Raw genomic sequence first — 20,386 nt, forward strand, 5'->3', positions numbered from 1 at the left:
CACGTGAAGGCTGTCTCATTTCAGAGACCCAGCTGGCGGAGTTAATGGGTGATGTGAGTGTAGTGCTAAGTGCCGGAGACAAAAGGCACTTTAAGTGCAGTGCCTCACTGATTCTTCCCAACGGCCCACTAAGGCAGGTACTGTTTTACCCATATGTAATACATAGAGACTAAGGTACTTGCCACAATCACGTTGCTAGTTAAGTAGCAAAGAGCCAGAACTCAAACTAAAGTCTCTCTGGCCTCAAGACCCATTTTTTGAAATGTTAAGCTAAACTGCTTCCCCAAAGTGTGTTAATCAGATACAATGTATTAACTGAATATATTAGATGGCACACACCTTCAGTTTTCAATTAATAAATCAAGGATTTCCAAGTCAAAGCCTGTTATAAGTGTCACTAAAATCTTCCAGGTATATTTAATGGCTGCCTCTCAATGGACAGAGCAATTATTAATTGAAGCTGTCTGAAGCTGGCCTGCTGGATAGGATTTCTTCAGTCCAAATTCCAGGACACTACTGCTGCTGTGTGTCACACAGCTGCAGGCCCACGACAGGACGGGCCTTTTAATTACCTCCCTCACCTGCCACCACTGACGGACCACGGCGATCCCTACATCTGGCCTCTCAGATTGCGTGGTACTCTCCTATTTCAATCCGGGATGACTGAGGAGACAGAACGAATGTGAGGGCCACTGCCACTGCCATCCTAGCTCCTCTGTCACACCTGGATCCCTGGCATCAGGCAGGGAGCACGAGGCTACATTAGGAGCTGGAGATGGCAGCAGGTGCATCAAGCCCTCCTGCTGAGTTCAAGCGTCGCAGCGCGCAGCCTCCCCAGCTGCCAACTGGCCCCAAACGGAACACCTGCTTCCCTGCCCGGCCCCACTGAAGCCTGCCTCAGGCTGTGAGGCAAGAGCAGCAGCTTCTAGAAGGAGTGACCTCATTTCTCTAGGGTATCCCTGAGACCCCTTCACTTCACACCAGACCGGCGCTCTGTGGGCCAGTTGGGCGCACAGGTAGGCTTTCAGCATGGTGGAGGATGGAATCATTTTCAATGCCTGGGTGACTCTAGGCGTGGTAAGAAACAAAGTTCCATATGAACAAGTATAGCTCAACATCATTGAAGATAATGGAAGAGGAATAAGCAGCTAGTCGGGGGAAAAAAAAAAAGGGCTGGGAGGGGTAGGCATATATCCAGAGCCTTTAGTGATTGGACACTTGGGTCAATAATGTAGAGAATGACTTTCAAAAAGCAGATTACTGGGAACCTGAGTGGCTAAGTGTTTGCCTCTGCTAAGTGTTAAGCGTTTGCCTCTGGCTCAGGTCATGATCCCAGGGTCCTGGGATTGAGTCCCACATCGGGCTCCCTGCTCCACAGGAAGCCAGCTTCTCCTTCTCCCTCAGCCTGCCACTTCCCCTGCTTGTACATATGCGCTCTCTCTCTCTCTCTCTCTCTCTCTGACAAATTAAAAAATAAATAAATAGCAAATTACTGAAATGCATAAGTAGAAGTATGAAATGGAGAGACCAAGATATGATTCCATGACAGTTTTTCATATGGCCCACCCCAGAGCTGGAGCCTAGTTCGGAGCTCCGTGACTCAAGGGAAACTGTCAATGATTTAGCAAAGATCCACCACATTCGAAAAATGAGATCCCAAAATTCCAGGGCCAAGAGGGCATCCTTATTCCATGCTTTCGATTCTTTCTTTTTTCCAATTTCCCACTGAAAGGAATGCCCTGCTCAGTGATGTTTTGCAGCATTACTGGTACCAGACACAAAACTTCACGGTGTTTTTCATCAGGAAGTGACACGGACTACAGCAGTGTGCCATGCCGGGCCTCCAGAGACGCAACAGGAACTCAGCCAAAAGAGCTGGCAGGGGCTGGTCTCTATGCTCTGGCCACTCCAGAACCCCATCCCTACCTTCTCCTGGACTAGAGGTGCGTGAAGAAGGGTGGATAGGAGACATGGAGTGAAGGGACACTGATGTGACAGGCTGCTCTGCCCACTCTGCCCTGGAGACCAAGAACAGTAGGACCTAAGAAGTCATCACATGCCTCCTGTCACCTTAGCACCCAATTATAGCTCATTAATATGTATCGGTAGTGACCACTTGAAGCCAGTATTTAATTGCTCTTAAAACCTTCAGTCACAAGTTTCACTGGGCATAAAAGTCAAAAACATCCCCAGCCAGTGAGAGCCCCGCTGGGCTCTCGACAGGTCCCAGCCCACCCAACCCACAGACACACTAAGAGCACATGGGTGACACACAAGCGTGGCTGTTCCCAGCCTCTCAAAATCTCCATCTTCTGCAGTCCCCAAAAAAACTTCCATCCATCAACCTAAGTCAATAAGCCATGAGTTACTGAGCTCACAGGATACAGATCATGAATATGTATGTGTGTGTTTAGAAGACAAGATTGTAAAACAAATGGGCTCCACGGTAACTTAGAGAACGCCAGTGCACATGCCTTAAAGGAAACGGCTGGAATTATTCTACCTATGTATATTGTTCAAGCATGGTTTCAGCACACAAGAGACTGTGGGAAAATCCAGGTTTTCTTACAGATTTTTGGCTTCTGTGTTTCCAAGCACACTTGTATAGAATACCTTGCTGAGTGAAAACAGCCGTCTGCTCTTCATAAAAACCAAAGAAAGGTACAGGCTTTCTTTGAGGTCACAGGGATCCGTGCGAATGCCTGTGAGCTGCATGCAGGAAGGGCAGGTGTGTCATTCATTATTTTCCCTGCCCTCCCTCCCTTCCTTCAGCACACTCCCCCTTCAACATCTCCGCCTCCAACAACTACACACAGCCTCAAACTTCTGCCCCAATTTCCTAACAGTCTCCAAAAACAGAGCCAAGGAATCCACCAAACAGAGAACATACTAGTTCACAAGACATTTATTGTACCAAAATAATATGACTGAGCCCCCGATGTTATTCCTACGCCCTTCCCCTCCAGAGGCCTTGCTAGTCCCCTCTTTCTTACCATGCTGGGGCCAGGGCACGCCCTGAGGCATCTCCTGTCTGCCCAGGAGCCCTGAACAACACACCGGCACAGAGATTCTTCCGAGCTAGTAACAAGGCCAACCAGCTTGCATCACTTCCAGTTCTAGCTCTACAACACAGCCAGATCACCACGTTCAAAAGGTCTTCAAAAAGATCACCTGCAGAGGAGGGGCTAAGCTAACCTGGGCTGAAAGCCAGGAGTCTGGCTTTGATACTCTAAATCTGAGGAGCGGGGCAGGTCCCTCAGGCCAAGAGATCCCTCCAGTGGTGGAGGATTTTCTGGCCACCTATGTGGAGCACACAGTTGATCGCGGAGTTGTCCAGCGGAAGGTGGAGACCCATGCACGCCCATATTCAGCGAAGGAAGGGGAAAGTGAAGTCCGTGCTGCTCACAGACTCTACTAGAGAACCAGGAGAGTCTGCAGAGTGGACGATATCAAAGGGGAACAGAGATCCCCAAGGAGTCAGAAGTGTTGGGTTTGTTAATAAAGCAATTCTTTAAAATCCCAATATTTTTTAACAACGTTTAAGTGCATTTAATGATCTGGCCAGGGTAAAGCTGGCAGGCGCACATGGGAAAAAGAAAAGCGGTCATCTCTTTCAGGTAGTCTAGGCGGGTTTTAGGGTAGTGAGTAGGATGATACGGTCTCTCAAGGATCTTTGTTCCTTGTATCCCTGTTTTCTTCAGCCCTCTTCCTTCTCCGGAACCCCCTTCCTTTCTGCTGTTTTTTGGTTCACCGCCACACTTCCCCAAATGCCAGCCATACCTGCTGCCTTATTTTGTCACCCGCAGATTGGTCCTGAGCCTCTTATCCCCAGTGCCCCTCTGCAGGGAAACTGCTCACCTGGGAGTCAGGTTAGGGTCCCTCCCGGTCCTCGTTCTCCCTGACATGACCACAGATATCATTTCCAGATGGTGAAGTTTCTATCACATTGGGTCGCTGGGTAAGGAGAACATGGAGAAAAGATACCTGCAACCGTCCAGCCCATACTCCAAGATGGACAAGCAGTGTGAACAAAGAGACATTTGTTGTTTTAGCCCGAGGTGTTGGTTTCGTTCGTGACCGTGGCCTGCTCATTTTGACTGGTGTACTAAACTCCTTCAACAAGCTCATCCTGACCAAAAAGACCACGTGCATGCAGGGACCATTTGAACTTCTGAACATTCTGCGCACAAGGAAGCAAGTATACAGGTCCATCGTTTTCACAGCTACAATCAGGAAAGCCATGGAAACCAGCCAATAGTTTGGAAACACAGAAACCCACCTCTTAGACCTCCAGCTACAGGGAGTGAAAGCCACCACAGACCCCTGCTACTGTACTCTGAAATCCTCACCACACATCCCACAGGCTGTCTCCCCAGAAGACGCAGGCCTCCTCTGATGGATCTTCTCAGAGTACAGAGCACTTTAAGGAGGACACGCCAGCCAACCTCTCCCCCTCCTTCCCTTGGGGTCACATTTGCACTGCAGTCCGATAACTCTCCCTGCTCCCTATTTTCTCTCTCATAAGCATTTCCCCACCCTGTTCCCTACTTTCTCTCTCACAAGCATTTCCCCTAATAAAATCCTTGCATATTTAATCCTCTGTCAGCATCTGCTTCTCTGAGAACCCAGATTAATATAACCATCCCGAAGAATATTCAGCCTTGAAAATTTAGCTTTAATAAATTAAACATACAGAGACAACAGAACTCACTCTTGCTGGTTAAGGGCTATCGAAAGTCATAAATAACCAGGTTTGTACAATGTGACGTCCACATCTATGTCTGGCTCTAATTCCTAAAGGATCCATAGGAACATGGTATCATTTTTTTTCTAGTGTGACTTTTACAAAGTATGGTTTTAAACCTATCCCCAACAATTGATCTTTTCCTAAATGTCCAAACAGTCTTCCAATCCCTTATTCTAAACCCTGGAGACCATGCATATCTTGGAATTCAAACTTTTCATAGTTTAGAAAAGTAATGTGTACATTGGCCGTATTTGACTAACCCAGCAGGTCCAAGGCCACACTCTATAATCAAATACATTACTATTTCTTCCACAAAACATACAAATTATGAACACAAGTGGAATAAAACCAAACAGCCTCAAGATAGTTCAGGTAAGGGTTTGCCACCAAATGAGTTCAGCAAAGATTAGGTTGTGCTGCCATTTCAATTATTAAAAAGGAAAAAAAATTAGGGGTTTTCTAAGCTTTTTGAATTTCTGAGTTGTGGATAAAGGACTATGGACCAGTATATCTGCACTACAAAAAAAGTTCAGCCCTTTGAAAAAAATCAAATACACCTTTGCACTAACAGAAGAATGACTGGTCACACCCCAGCACTGGACGGAGAAAGCATGTAGCAGAAGGACTCACAGAGAGAGCGCTATATCGTGCACACAAAGACTGGGGAGAGGTGAGGGAGAGACAGCCTTCACTTGCCAAGCGCCCACACCCCACCTCTCATTACCCACAACTCTTCATGATGACTTCATCTCTGGTTAGGAAATGCTGTGGAAATATAGTTTATGAGAATTGATTGTGATATATGCATATGTTTAAGTATGAATTTATTTCTATTATTTATGAAACAGAGAGAATGAGTTCACCTCTGCAAACCACCTACATGGATGAGATGGCCAGTAACTAAAATGTCACGCATGAATTGGGAGCTGAGAGCGCATACAATGGAAATTTATTTAGGATACTAAATGGAACACAAAATATGAAAAATCTAGACAGAAACTCCTACAGTAGTAGGCCTGAGACATTCAGCTACCCCTTCCCTCATCAGAGGAAAGGACACTGGCTCTAAGAGGTGAGTGCTCTCACTAGGAACTCCCCCAGAAGCACCCAGTTCTGGACTTCTTCCTTCATCTGCCTTGGGGTCCCTGTCTGGCCACTCGCAGGAGGCTCCTTCTTCAACCACTGAGAGCCAAGAGGCAGAGGGGAGGCTGATTACCCTCTCCCTTGCCCTGCCTCCTTCCTAAAAATTTTCATTCCAAATGATTAAAACACACACACACACACACACACACACACCCCGATTGGGGAGTAAGAAGAAAAATAAATTAGGGAGGAAATATTCTCCCTAGTCTCTAAATAGCCTTGGGAGAAATTGCCTGCAATGGATAAAAGTTAGGGAATTTCAATTAGGGGTTGGAAATTCAAATCTAATATAGCAACGTTCCCTTTGCATTTTATGTAATCAGCGCTGACTGTATTTTTTTTTCACAATAAGGATGTATTCCTAACTTCATGATCTTAAAAGACCTCATATTTTAATTATAGGCATAAGAGAGCAATATTAGTTAATATATATAAAGTGGTGTTAAAATTCCCTGTGAACCACTGCCTGGGAAAGCATCACGTGCCAGCACTCTGCTTGCCACTTTAACAAACCTCATTCCACTTGTGGGCTGTTTATTTAGCGTCCCAAGTCCAAGGCTCTGTCCTTGGCACCGGAGGTAGCCCAGTGAACAAGGCAGGTGTGAACCTTACTTACCCACAAGAAGCAGGCAAGCCACTGTGGAGACAGCCATTAAACAAGTTATTGCACATTTAATGATTTGATTCCACTTGTGGTTAGTGCTGTGAAGGAGTAGCACAGAGGGACCAGTCGGATTCTCATATGAGTCTCTGACGTGGAGCCCATCCTCAATTATGGATAAAGAGTTATCATTAATATTTGTAATATTAAGGTATGGTAATTATAGTAATGTAAAATATCCTGAACAAATAATCACTATAATTATCACTATTACAATAATGACTTGGGAAATTATTTTATATCAACTGGTCAATGAGGAAGGCATGGAACTAAATGAGGAAGAAAGTAAATGTGTACGAGAGTGTATGGATAATGACCCTAAAGAATTTCAGTAGCAATGTGGTATTCCTTCACAGAGGAGAATTCCTCCATGCAGAGGCTTAGAGACCTTCCATATAAGACATCCACCGCACCTCTGGAATGGCAAGACACCAACAGAAGGACAACCTGAAAACAAACACGAGGTTTGCATTTTCACAAGATATGTCCTTTATTTTCCAAGGCAGATTTAATTTTGAACACTTGGCCCCTCTAGGCCCATAAGCCACTAAAATCATCTAGAAGCATCAATATTTTGATGTTTAAGCCACATTCAAGATTACCTCTTGAACTTAGAAGTAACAAAAAACACACTGTCAGATCGGGAACACTGTTTGTTTTGGAAAATACTGCCACTACATGCAAAAGGCAGTAAATGGTAAAAAACGAACATCTTCTATCAGGACCTGTGGCTCTAAACTTGAAGCCCCATTACCATGGCTTCAAAATTGCCATAATAAGGCATTCTTTGATTCTGTAAAATGAGAGCCCATGGAAATGGTACTTCCATGTGCAGAAATGTGGGCATCCCATCAAAACAACATGTGATAGACTTATTGTTTATCTCCCTACGAGGGTCGGCAACTCTACTAACTGGATGAAGAGTCTCTGAACTCAATACTCTATGTGTCTCTTTACTCAGTGAAGAAAAACTTGTAATGAGAATTCTAGGTCCATGGGTGTCTCCTGACAGCTCACAGCAGAAATGCTATCAGTTGATTTGTAATACAAAATGAGAGCATCATAAGGAATCCAGAGTGGTGCTAATGAGACAGCCAACCTTTGCTGGGACCTTAACTTGCTTCACTTTAATTTTTACTGTCACTGAATTGTTATAAAAACGTCAAGTTCTATTAAGGAGATGGCAAATCCATGGCTCCTGTGTTATCCTGGCCCCTTTCCCCACCACAGTAAGCCCTGCACTCTCTAGGACAGGCCTGGCCTAGGAGGACAGCCCAAAAAAGGGTTCCAAGAAGCTACTACCCATGAACTGACATAAACACAAGAGTCAGAGTCATTTGCCAGTCCTCAGGTAGACTGTCTTACTCAACGTTCCACGATGTTGTGTTCTATGACACCAAACAGATCCCAACAGACTTCAGCTGTCACCACCATTAAGATCTTTCATATTGCTGAGGAACATGATTGGAATGAGATGAAGAATCAGGCTAAAGTCACCATCGAGTCAATTACACTGTTCACCACCCTCAGCTTCCGTCACCTGTACCATCAACAGATAAGATCGCCTCAGCCAATCACTGACCTTGTGGAGCGCAGGAGCCAAGACCGGTACCAAGAATCCATTGTAAATATAATTGACAAGCTGATTGCGAATCAAGGGGTGAGCCACCTAAGAGAGAAACAGGCAGTCATGAAAAAGGCAAAGAGTTTCATCGTTAGGTCTTCTTAAAATCATACATTTCTGTGAACATCCTAAATTCAAAAAGGAAATTCAAATTCTGGCCATTTATTCCATGGTTAAAAAATAATTCAGACTTCAAACTGCCACATAATTTTTTCAGATGGTTTATTCCAATATAAACAGCTTGGACTTTCAAATTTTAAAATTGGTAATTTTAAGTTTCAAATTAAAAAAAAAGCAGATAAGAAATAGACTGAATATGTGTAAGGACACATAAATTAAAGTTAACGAATTGTAAAGTATCATTTTGCTCTATAACTTCATCTATGTCCCAATTAACTTGTGCCTATTTAAAAACAAAAGTATAACTGTCAAAGTGGATAATTCAATACATTTATTATGCTGGCAAAAAGAATTTGTGCTGAAGATGCATTTTCTACACATCATTTATATTGAAGAGGAAGGCATTTAGAAATTCTTATCATAAAAAATAAGAATCTTTTCAAAAGGAGAAAACATTACCAAAGTACACTTCCTATATTTCATTTTTAAAATATATTTAGCATGGATAAGTCTTTACTAATATCTTTTGTGAGTAATCTTTTCAGTGGTACCCCCAAACAAATTTTAAAAAATCTTTGAAGTATATGACTTCGATTTCAAAATATAGTATAAAATATATCATTTCTCTGCCTTTAACCATGCCTATTAGCTTTACTTCTCTTTCTTAAAAAAAAAAAATAATAAAATCAAACAATAAAGTGAAAAGCAATTTCTAGGGAAGTAAAGCTAGATCTTTAAATTACTGATAATCTCTCTCTGTGTGTACATTGGGAAAGGAACTAATAGTTTCATCTTTTTTATTTCCACACACTTCTGCAAGAAATGTTGATAGACTGTAATATTAAAGGGGAAAAAAACCTTAAGATATAATCCATTTATCTTATATAAATAAAACTTCCTTTGACTTAGCAATAAAAATGAGATAGGAACTAAAGTAATTTACTTGCATTTTCTTCCAGAAGCTATTTCTTTATCTGGTAGATAAACAGATTATAACTAACATTTTTCACCTTATAATCAACATAAAGAAAATTTGATTTCTTAATAAATCCAATATGAAGGCAATATGCATTTGTATAGAAATAAAACATTTTTTATGAAAAACCACTACATCCTTAACTATATATAAAATCTGATTTTTATTGAAAAACTAACAAGAAATCTGAAGGTAAAAATCTAATCAAGAAGCCAAATACACTAGAGTTCAGTGGTTGTTTTTTTTTTTTTTTCCCCCGAAGCAGACCAATTTTAAAGCACAGATTTAATTTGTGCTGCTAAGAAGATGCTTAACTTCGTCTAAATTCAATTGGGATAACAATATTCTTTATGTGGTATGCACCATTAAGCAAAATAAAGTGTTTTCCTTTGTGTACTCCCAAGAAGACCTTGAAGTAAGAGTGGTATAATTTGGCGTACTTAGAAGCCTAAAAATATCTATTTAATGAGTCAAGCACTGAACTTATTTTTGATGGTTAAGTGGATAATCAAAACAGAATTAACACTTTTTATGAGGAGGAGAAAGAAAATCCACTCATTTTTTTTCCTCAATTAAAACTTCCCCAAACCTGTAAACTAACATTTTTTTCTTCATCCAAGGACATTCAGTATGCTTAAAAGAAAGCACCACTACTCCACAGACATGAACATTTTTAAAAGGAGTGCTGATAAACTCATTTTTTTACACCGCTCCCATTCTGAACGGAGAGAACCAAGGGCTCCTTGGCGGTGCTCCGGTACCTGGATGACGGCGTTGCAGAACTCCAGGGAGTTCATGAACTGGACGAGAGGAGGGAGCAGGAGCCAGTCGTCTTTCAGAAGGCAGTGCCACTCCTCACCCTTCTCTTCCAGCTTGGTAGGCAGGGAAGAGTAGAGACCACTGAGCCCGGTTGCAAGTACCTGTGTTCACAAACACAACATAAGCCCTTTTCCAAAGTTCTTAGCCCACAGCCAAGAGCTGCCAGCGGATGAGCATGCCACTGGTCCAAAGCCCACGCTCGAAGCAGCAAGGCCTCAGCTAGCTGGGAGGGATTCAACGGGTGGGGACAGCAGGGCAGGACGACTCCAGCAGAGGACATCGTGGCACTGGAGGGATCTGGCTCATACGCTCATAGTTAATTGGGCTTGCTCATCTCTTCTTTGCCAGGCATATGACGGGCTAGGGGGTGTGGGGAGTGAGGGACATACACGCAGAGATGAAGACAACATGATTCTGCCCCCAAGGTGTTCCAGAGAGAGGCAGACCCACGAACAATGCACAATGGTGCAACACACTGCGAGCAAAGCCAGAAGGCCTGGGAGGAAGCCCTAGACAGAGGCAGCCCATGACGGAAGAGCCCACAGGTTGAACCACCAGAAGCTTTCTGAGAAAGATGACTGCAGACTTGTGAAAGGTCATGACCAATACATGCATGTTTACCGTCTAGAAATCCAGCATTTGTGATTGCACAAATGATAGCAGGAAGAAGAGGGGGTCAGGCATCAGAGGTGACGATGACTGTTCACACAGAGCTAAGGTGGGTCTAAGTGGAAGCACCAGCCCGAAGACAAGAGAGCAGGAAGTGAAGTTGCGTATCACGTGGGAGGTGGCTGTGAGGGTGCCCTAGCGAGGCCTCTGTCAATCCAGTAAGAACCCAAAGCTCATGGGGTTTCCTTCCCCCCTCGTTGCCAGCATGAAACTTCCAGCATTTGGGCTACATAAGTGAGGGTGAATGAGACCTCGAATCTGTCAGGTCACCCAGCTTGGTCCTGAAGAAAGCGGTGATGCCTTTAACAAAGAGCTGTAGGGAAGAAACACACTTTCACTGGGTACCTGTCAATTCTACCTAACAGAGTATAAGACCAAGGAAAACAATGAATTTCATAGCCCTAGAGGCCTCCCACCTGGGAAGTGGTGCTAGCAAACCGCACCCTCGAGACCCCAACTGGCGGCCACGCCGAGCACGGGCAGGAGATGCACAGAAGGGAGGCAGGGCAGGGATCTGTAAGAAGCATGGCTTCATGGTAAACCCTAAGGTTATGAAGAACTCAAATCAGACTGAAACATTCAAGGAAATGTTCAATCCTGAGTCTGGCCCAGAAAAGAAAGGGTGATGTATTCATTGATCTCACAGCCTAGCAAGAGATGAACAGGCCAATCACAGGAGTGCGATAAGTACTCCGAATGTGTAATAGAAAAAAAAGGGCGCCGTGGATATACAAGAGACCCTCACCCTAGACCTGCGGGGTTGGGAGCTGGAAATGTTCTCAGAAGTGCTGTCCAAGCTGCAAAGAATAAATAGGAGGGAACCCAGAAAAGCATCTTGGAGGGAGCACTGTTCCAAGTGGAAGACATACAGAAGCTCCAAGTAGTAAGAAAAGACAGCACCTTCCAGGAACTGAGAGAAGGGCAGCACTATTGGAACATAGGAGCAGAAATAGCACTAGACAGGGTAAGCAGGAGTCGGATCCCGCAGGGTTTTGAAGGCCTAGGAAAAGAGCGTGAGGAATACTGCAGTGGGGAGCCCACTGGACAGATGCGTGCCTCTGATGCTTAGGAGAGGGATATGGACTAGAGGTGGATATCCGGAGCCATCCATATGTAGATGGCACCTCAAGCCCATAGAGACCAGAGAGAGGAAGGAAGGGAGACTCAGACAGATGAGATAAAACCAAATAATCCAGTGTTTGGCATCAGAAACAGTCAGAAAGAAGTGTGGCAACAGGCAGTTGAACTTGGAAAAATTCTCTGCAAACTCATCATTGCTCTCCTAGTCCCTGTCCTATGCCCACAGCACCCTCTGTGTCCCTCTGTGGAGCAGTGGTCCTTCTTGCATTTAGTTTGTTGGCCATCTTCTCCAGCTCAGCTGGTCTGACTTGTTCATTCTTGTCCACACAAGAATGTGTGGAGGTGTGGCTGATCTGTCCAGTCAGGTATACTGAACATCAGACGCTAGCAGGACTTGCCATGAGTAATACATCCCACTCGACAACAGAGTACAGGCCTGGAGACTGAGAATCTGGAGGTCTTCATGTAGGGAAACTGGCTGACGCCATCGGAGAGAGGTGGATGGGGGAGGGCCCGATATGGAATAGAAGCCCCCAGTGGCGTATGAGGAGCCGTGAGAAAAACAGACAAACCATTTCAATATGGGAGAAATTCAAAGATTATATACATTTCTGTGTTTGCTAGTGGCCTTTATTCACGCACGCATTCACTCACTCAAAACAAACTGAACACCTTCAGGCCAGATCCTATGTTAAAGTACAGGAAATGAACAGTAAACAAGATGGTGCACTGATCTCTTTTTCAGTCGGGCATCTGTGGTCCCAAAGAACAATGCCCTCTGTTTAAAGTATTTAACTCCTTGTCAACATACCCAAACAAATCATTTTAATTCTCGTTTTGAATGTGACCCCGGTGAGTTGCCAGTTATAAATTTGGAGCCTCTGGCAAGAAGGAACACAGACTGAGAGTTCTCCTTGCAGGGAAATCTAATCTTGATGTCACATTTTAAAAATCAATTACATTTGCTAACTCATGCTAAATTAACCGCAGTACAAAGGCTTTAATTCTGCATACTTTCGATTCCTTAACCACTTTGAGGCTTTGAAGATGAATTCATAAAGACAGGCTTAATTTGCCTGACTCAAAAGCTGGGAATCACTATTCTGTATATCAATATAATTACAGTGACATTAATTTTCAAATTACATACATCACTGACAGTAATTAAAAATAACATATACCTAATATTCACTTCTTTAGAGGAGTATTCAGAAAAGGGCATGGCTGAGATGCAAGGGGAAGCCTGCCTGTGCAGGACAGTGCTGCACGACAGCCGGACACAGAGTCCTGCCAAGTTCTCACCTCCGCAAAGTGGAGTTAGAGGGTAACTGTGCTGCTTTCAGAACAGCAGAGAAACAGGGAAGGAAAGAGTCTGCCGAACAGAGTATGACATAGTTTGAAGAACAAGATCCCAAATCTTGACTGCTAAATATTTATATCTCCCTTTCCAAGACTCTGCTCAGAGTTCAGATTCATTCACCCCACCCACAAGTATTTCTAGAAGAGCGACTGTGAGCGAGGCAACATGTATGGCTGGTGCTGGGGAGTGAGCAGAGAACAGGTCAGAGCAGGTGAGCTGGAGAAAACAGCCACAGAATGAATAAAGACGACTGGAAAGACCACTGCTCCACAGAGGGACACAGAGGGTGCTGTGGGCATGGGACAAGGGAAAAAGAGAGGCAACACCAGGTTTGTGGATCATTTTCCCAGCAGAGTGATGGCACAATCTACTTCCTTCTAAATTTCCCTTTTAACTGAAATTTTCAAAATATAAGGACACTGAACATTTAGTTAAAAGTAAAAAGTCTATGGGGCGCCTGGGTGGCTTAGTTGCTTAAGCGTCTGCCTTCAGCTCAGGTCATGATCCCAGGGTCCTGGGACTGAGCCCCAAGATGGCTCCTTGCTCAGCAAAGAGTCTGCTTCTCCCTCTCCTGCTCCCCCTGCTTGTGCGCACACTCGCTCTGTCTCAAATAGATAAAATCTTTTAAAATAAATAAATAAATGTCTATCCACTATTTGAACCTTTTATTGGATCCTGAGCACATACAAAAGAATTGTAAAACATATTTATTCCTAGCCCATTAAATGTTAACTCGGTGTTTCCAACTTATCTTCTCTCAAAGGCATCCTTAAAAGAAAACTAAACACCATATAATACCCTACGGTTAACAACAGTTTAAAAGTCCTTCTCTGACAGCAGATGAGTACGGTACTTGTTGAGACTGTGGATTTTAGTATCAGACTTAAGGGTTTCAAACCCGACTCTGCCATTCACAGAGGGTCCCAGGGTTCCAATTCTTCAGTGTGCTAATGCAAGCACTAAAGAAAATAATGCATGAGCTGAGACAGGGATCATGGCTTACGCACCGCAGTGTTTCCAGTGGAGGTAAGAAAGAGGACATGCACGGAGGGCTGAACAATTCAGGGAACGTCCATCTTTAACTTGAAACATCCAATGGTAACCGGTTAATTTTAGCAAAAGAAAAAGATTTTCAGCAGATGGCTTTAGTCTGAAGCTAGCGGCAGAACAGCTGGTGGGGATCATTTGATGCAACTTGCCAAAATAAAAAGGCCTCATAAATTTGGGGTATGGGATAAATAACTTTCTATCAGCGGCTGTGTGCCTACAGGTTGCTTACTTCAATTTGCGTTTCTTGGTTTATGTATAAGCGGCTTTCTACTTTGGCCAATCTGTAACAAGTGATGAGGGCATAATCACCAATATGTGGCCAAAAAAATCCAAAATCACAGGGTCATACTGAGTTGCCAATCATTTGTTGGCCCTACATTGTTCCCCAGAGTATTCTCAATCTCCTTTTCTTAGGAGAGCACGTCTTGACAGTAGAGGCAGCTTAACAAGACTTTCCTATCTACTACAACCACAGAAGTTTCCAAAAGTGGTCCAGTTTTCTGAAAGAGCCATTACTCTTCCCAAAGCCTGATGGTAACACACTTTGACAACCATACTAATTAGAGAAAGCTTTTTGTCAATTGTGGTCCTTAGCTGGATAACTAACAGAGTACGCTTTTATCTTCAACATAAAGAGTTCTTTTTTTTTTTTAATTATGTTGTCTGATGTAATTATAGAAAACTAGGTATAAATGAGATTATGGGATCTATCCTGAGGCGCAACTTACCACAACGAAGCTCTGTGTTCCATTCTAGAAAATAAGGTCAGCTGAAGCTGTTGTTTTCTCTTCAATTTTAATGAACTGTGTGGTGTTTTAAAACACCTGGGTTTTTTTTTGTTTGTTTGTTTTTGTTTGTTTGTAAGTAGGTTCCACACCCAGCATGGAACCCAACGAAGAGGCCAGAACTCACAACTCTTGAGATCAAGACCTGAGCTGAGATCAAGAGTCAGATGCTTAACTGACTGAGCCTCCCAGGTGCCCCAAAACATGTTTTTATAAAAGCAACAATTACTCGGTGAAATCTGCTTATAATACATAATAAGTGGATATCCTAACATTGAAAACATCCTCCATTCTTCTCCTAACACATTTATATTTTGAAGTACGAAATACCATAAACATATAAAACAAAATAGAAAACCTCTCCCAAGATTAAACAGATTTTAATATTTTGTCATAATGTCTTTGGAACACTCTATTTTTCCCCCAAAAAAGCACATTACAAATAGAGCTAAACCCTACTCCAATCCCATTACCATCTCTTCTCCTTCCTTCATCCCCCAAAATAACCACAATTTTGACCTTAGTGTAATTTATTCTGGTGCTTTGTTTTATACTTTTGCTGTATACATACATATCAAAAAAACATAACAAAACAGTATACACAAAGATTCTGTGAGTTCAAACTATATGTAGCTTTATGTAAATACTAACATACTGTATGAAACCTTTTGCTATTTTTTCTGTTCAACATGTTTTTTAGATTATTGGTATTCACACATGTAGTATAGTTACATGCTAATCATGTGACTTACTCATTTGGAATCCTGAGTAGTACTCCACTGACACAGAATAATCCAGTTCATTTATTTTTTTCCTTAATATATTTCTATTTTGCTCTTCCTCAAATCTCTAGTCTACTGAATGTCCTTTTGTGTATATCTGTGTGCCAGATTTCCCTAGAGCAGATAACAAGAAGTAAAGAGGCAGGATCACATGGTATGCAAGTATCCCATCTTATTAAACATTAGCAAAGCTTTCCTGAGTTATTGTATCACTTTATATTCTCAAGAGTTCCTGTTTCTCCTCCCCCTCGACAACATTTGGTGTTACCAGACATCCAACAGTTAGCCACCCTGATGAGCATTACCTGGTGTCTCACTGCAGGTTCCATCTGCACTTTCCCTGATACTAGGGAAGATGAGCATATTTTCATATGTTTATCGGCTTTGAGCATCTTCTGGGAATTGGCCCTGCATACCCTTTGCCCGGTTTTCTATTGGGTTGCTTCATCGTTTTCTTATTAACTGGTAGCATTACAATTATTTTTGTGTATTTTGAGCACCAACCATTTATAGTTACATGTGTTGCAAGTATCCTTCTCCCAGTCTGTGTTTCTGTTCTTAATTCCAGTCATTTCGTTATGGCTCATGCGTTATCGGATGTCTTGATATTTTACTACCCAGGTACAAAGTGGTGGTTAAGCACATGGGTCCTAAAGCCAGACTGCCCAGGTTCAGATCCTGACCTTTTCTCTTACTAGCCATGTGGCCTTGTATAGACTTACTTCATATCATTGTGCCTCAATTTCTTGATCTATAAAAAGGGTGTAACACTCGTACCCACAGTTGTGAGAATAAGATGATTTAATACATATAAATCACTAAGAATAGTATCTGGCATAGAGTAAGTTCTCAACAAATATATTGCTGGTACCATTCTTCATAATTATGTTATTCCTGGTCTTGTACACATATTTATATGATTGTTAGCACTGATTTGTCATGTTTCATGAAGAACCCTATTGGAATTTTGATTTAAGTCACATTAACACCTCACAAACTACACCTTACAGTTGCAGAGGGGAAGTGTTACCTTTACCCGGAAAGATACAGTGGTCATCACCTTAACTAATCAAGTGACCAATGTAGCATCACAAAAGGGAGACCACCCAGCACGTGCCTCTTGATACAATGCAGTAAGAAGTGTACCACATCACCCATAATGTATTCTTACAAACTTAACCTGAACCTAATCAAGCACTTAGACCTAACTTCCAACTTGCAGGACATACAGGGGATAGGGACAAGTAAAACTACGTTAGAAACAACCCCAGAGCATGTGGGGCATTCAACAAGACAACGGTGGTTCTGTTAAAGTCAGTGTCAGGGAGGAAGAAATGGGCGCTATTATAGAGCAATAGTGACTTAGACATACAACAGGTTAGAAATGCACCTTGTACTGGACTCCAGTTGGGGGGAAAAAAAAAAAACCTATAAAAACCACTTGGGACATAACTGAGAAAATAGATATTAGATCACATTTGGAATTATTGCATAGTTCTCTGAGGTGTGATCATGGTACTGTGGTTATGTAGGCAAGTGCTCTCATTTGTAGGAGATACATACAAAAGTATTTGATGTCTATAACTTAATTCCAAATGTCTGTATCGTCATTTCAAATGGTACAGCACAACCCAAAAGCATAGATGATAAACACAAATAATAACAATTTCGAATGTAAGTGGTGTTTATGTGGTGTTCATTTCAGTATTCTTCCAAGTTTTCTGTATTTTACTTTTTTTCGTAATAAAAAGTTGTAAAACATGAATGGCACTAACCTTATGGATTGATTTGCAGGGAAAGTGTCATCTACACGGTACCTACAAACTAAATAACTTTCCATTCATTTAGGTCTGCTTTTATGCCCTTCAATAAAGTTTTATTATAATTTTCTCTATAGAAAATTTTCATATATTTGTTAGATTTAGTTAAGAGGCAAGGAAATACACTCACCATGAGAGCCTCCAGAAAGGAGCATAGCCCTGCTGATACCTCAATTTTAGCCCAGTGAGACCTGCTGGACTTCTAACCTACAGTAAGGTAATACTGTAAGATAATGAATCTGTCTTGTTTAAAGTAATTTATTACAGCAGAAATAGAAAAGTAATACAGCAGTTTACTCCAAAGATGCTTAGGTTCAAGTGAGAAGTCCCATTTTTACCTACAATATATTCTTTAAAAAGAGTCCATAAGAAACTACAACACTGAAGGCAGTAAGGAAGGGACATTTACTACATTGGCACACATGAAGGGAATTGGTTCTTTCCTTCTCGTTTGACTATCAATCTTTGTACAATTTCTAATTCTACTCATCAGAACCCAAAAGAGATGCATGGTACCTGGAATTTCTTTTTTTTTTTTTTTAAAGATTTTATTTATTTGACAGAGATCACAAGTAGGCAGAGAGGCAGGCAGAGAGAGAGGAGGAAGCACGCTCCCCGCTGAGCAGAGAGCCCAATGCGGGCTCGATCCCAGGACCCTGAGATCATGACCTAAGCTGAAGGCAGAGGCTCAACCCACTGAGCCACCCAGGCACCCCGGTACCTGGAATTTCTTAACGGAAGTTCTGCTTTTCAAAATTTTTACCCATTTGTTTGCCCAAAATAAATATTCACCAGTAAAAATAAGAATTTAGTAGCATAAAGAAGATTACTGCTTTTGAACCTCAAAGCAAAACAGAGTGCATTACTCACTAGGGTTGCTATGAGCATTTTGAGCAAGTCTGTTCTTTACTGTGCACGACTGTTCCACAAATTACCAGACACGGAGCATCCCTGGTCGCTGCCCACTAAGCACTAGCTGACCTCCCTCCGTGGCCACCTCATGCCCCTGTGACAACAAAGCATGCCCCACAAACATTCCCAACTGCCCTCTCCCCATTCAAGAACTACCCATACAGCCTTTGTTAATAATGAATCTAATCTACTTGTGGCAACTTGCTGGCCTGTTAATAAACTAATTAAAGGCCCTAAGATTCCAGCAGAAGCAGGCATACTCAAGATGATATAGTTTATCAAGGAGTGCCATGAGGTGATGATAAAAGAAAAGCCAGTGGACTAGACAGTGTTCACTGAGCAGGGAATATGAAAAGAGCTATTGTCCAACATCTCCAACAAATCAGAAGATATAAATCTGCCATTTGAACCCCCCTTCTAAAGACAACACTGACACAAAAAAACTAATCAGAGCCCTGAAGTATCTTCGGGGTCCCAGACGGCTCCCATTCCTTTGTGGACCTGTGACCATGGTTGGACCACCAGGCATGGTAACGTCTGCCAAGGACCTTGTGCTCTCTTTCTCACCAGGCTGATGATCAGGAAACTGTACAGAGTAGCAGATTTTCTGCTCCCTCGAACTGTAAATATGTGTTTATTTTTAAAAATAGAACCGGTGTTTTGTATCTACGATTATGGTCATTATCTTGCTGAGAAACAAATTAATTTGTGAAACCAGCTGAGCGGGCTCACCGCATGCCATGATTCTAGGTAGGGTGCAAAATCGACTTGAAAAGCAGGAATACAGAAAGTGCCGGTTTCACCGATCTCTCAGGATACGCTCTTGGAAAAAAACTAAAATCATTCCTAATCCAACAGAAATGACACAAGAAATGGTAACACATATAGTTTCCTCTGCTGGCTTATTTTGAGCTGACAATGCTCAGCCAAATAGCGTCTCAACTTAGATTCCCCTGCTCCCTCCAAAAGATTTCCTGCAAACATCTTCCCTTAGAAGGTACCAAGGACAACTTGAAAAGAAAGGAGTAGAAAAAGTATTTACCAGTAGCACAGGAGAGGAAAAGGGGAGTGGATGGAAAGCACACCAATGAGAGGGACTTACTGGACAAAAGTAGGTGTTCTCCACAATGTGATGGGCCACCATGCTGTTCTCGGCAGACAGGGACATGATGAACAGCAAAGCATCCCGGGCCTGCTGACCTACTGTCCCCTCTCGGTGAATGAAGGGAATCAGAAGGGAGAAGATGAGGAAGTTGGCGGCCCCTTGGTCCTCACTAGTGTGGAAGAAGAGTTCCAGGATAGAGGGATCTTTGGCAAGGATGGAACAAAGCTGATTGAGCAGGACAACCAGCTTCCCCTCCACGGCGGGGGTGGTTGTTCCCGAACAAGAGCTCAGCAACATCATCAGGGGCTTCAGGATGGGCTTGTGGTGCAGCAGAGGCTGGTGGGACTGGGTGACCAACATCTCATACATCTTGAGCTGCTCGATTTTAGTCTCATCAGTAAATTCCCTCCGCAGGCTCCAAAGGAAGAGCTTCTCCATGATGTTCTCTGAGACCACAAATTCCAGAATTGGCCCCATCGCAGCATCCTTGGCTTGCTCTTCGATCAGCAAGAAGAGCATGTGTTCTACATAATTCTGTACAGCACTGGCCTCATCTGGAGGGATGGACCCGTATTTTGCCTGGGTGTTCTTCAACGGGTCATGCTTCTCTAAGATCTTCACAACCTGCAACCAATGCAGACATCTGTCATCCACCTCGTGTTTACCATCATTACAAAAACGTACCGCCACGGACTGTGTCATATCTTCATGGGAAATGAGGAGCCATGGCCCA

The 20,386-nt window shown here is 42.8% G+C and overlaps 1 protein-coding gene across 5 annotated transcripts in view; it reads right to left on the bottom strand.

Annotated features, from left to right (window-relative positions):
- Window positions 1-20,386, bottom strand: part of FAM160A1 (family with sequence similarity 160 member A1) — a 228,964-nt gene that overhangs the window by 48,201 nt on the left and 160,377 nt on the right. For all 5 annotated transcript variants that reach the window (XM_032855522.1, XM_032855525.1, XM_032855523.1 and 2 more), the window contains 3 exons: window positions 19,651-20,277; window positions 10,033-10,191; window positions 8,134-8,220 (listed from right to left, as the gene is read on the bottom strand). In XM_032855522.1, coding sequence (XP_032711413.1) covers window positions 8,134-8,220; window positions 10,033-10,191; window positions 19,651-20,277 — 873 coding nt within the window. The remainder of the gene's footprint in view (window positions 1-8,133; window positions 8,221-10,032; window positions 10,192-19,650; window positions 20,278-20,386) is intronic.

The sequence above is a fragment of the Lontra canadensis genome, unplaced genomic scaffold (assembly GCF_010015895.1).
Source record: "Lontra canadensis isolate GAN:19392208 unplaced genomic scaffold, GSC_riverotter_1.0 scaffold10, whole genome shotgun sequence".
Classification (NCBI taxonomy): domain Eukaryota; kingdom Metazoa; phylum Chordata; class Mammalia; order Carnivora; family Mustelidae; genus Lontra; species Lontra canadensis.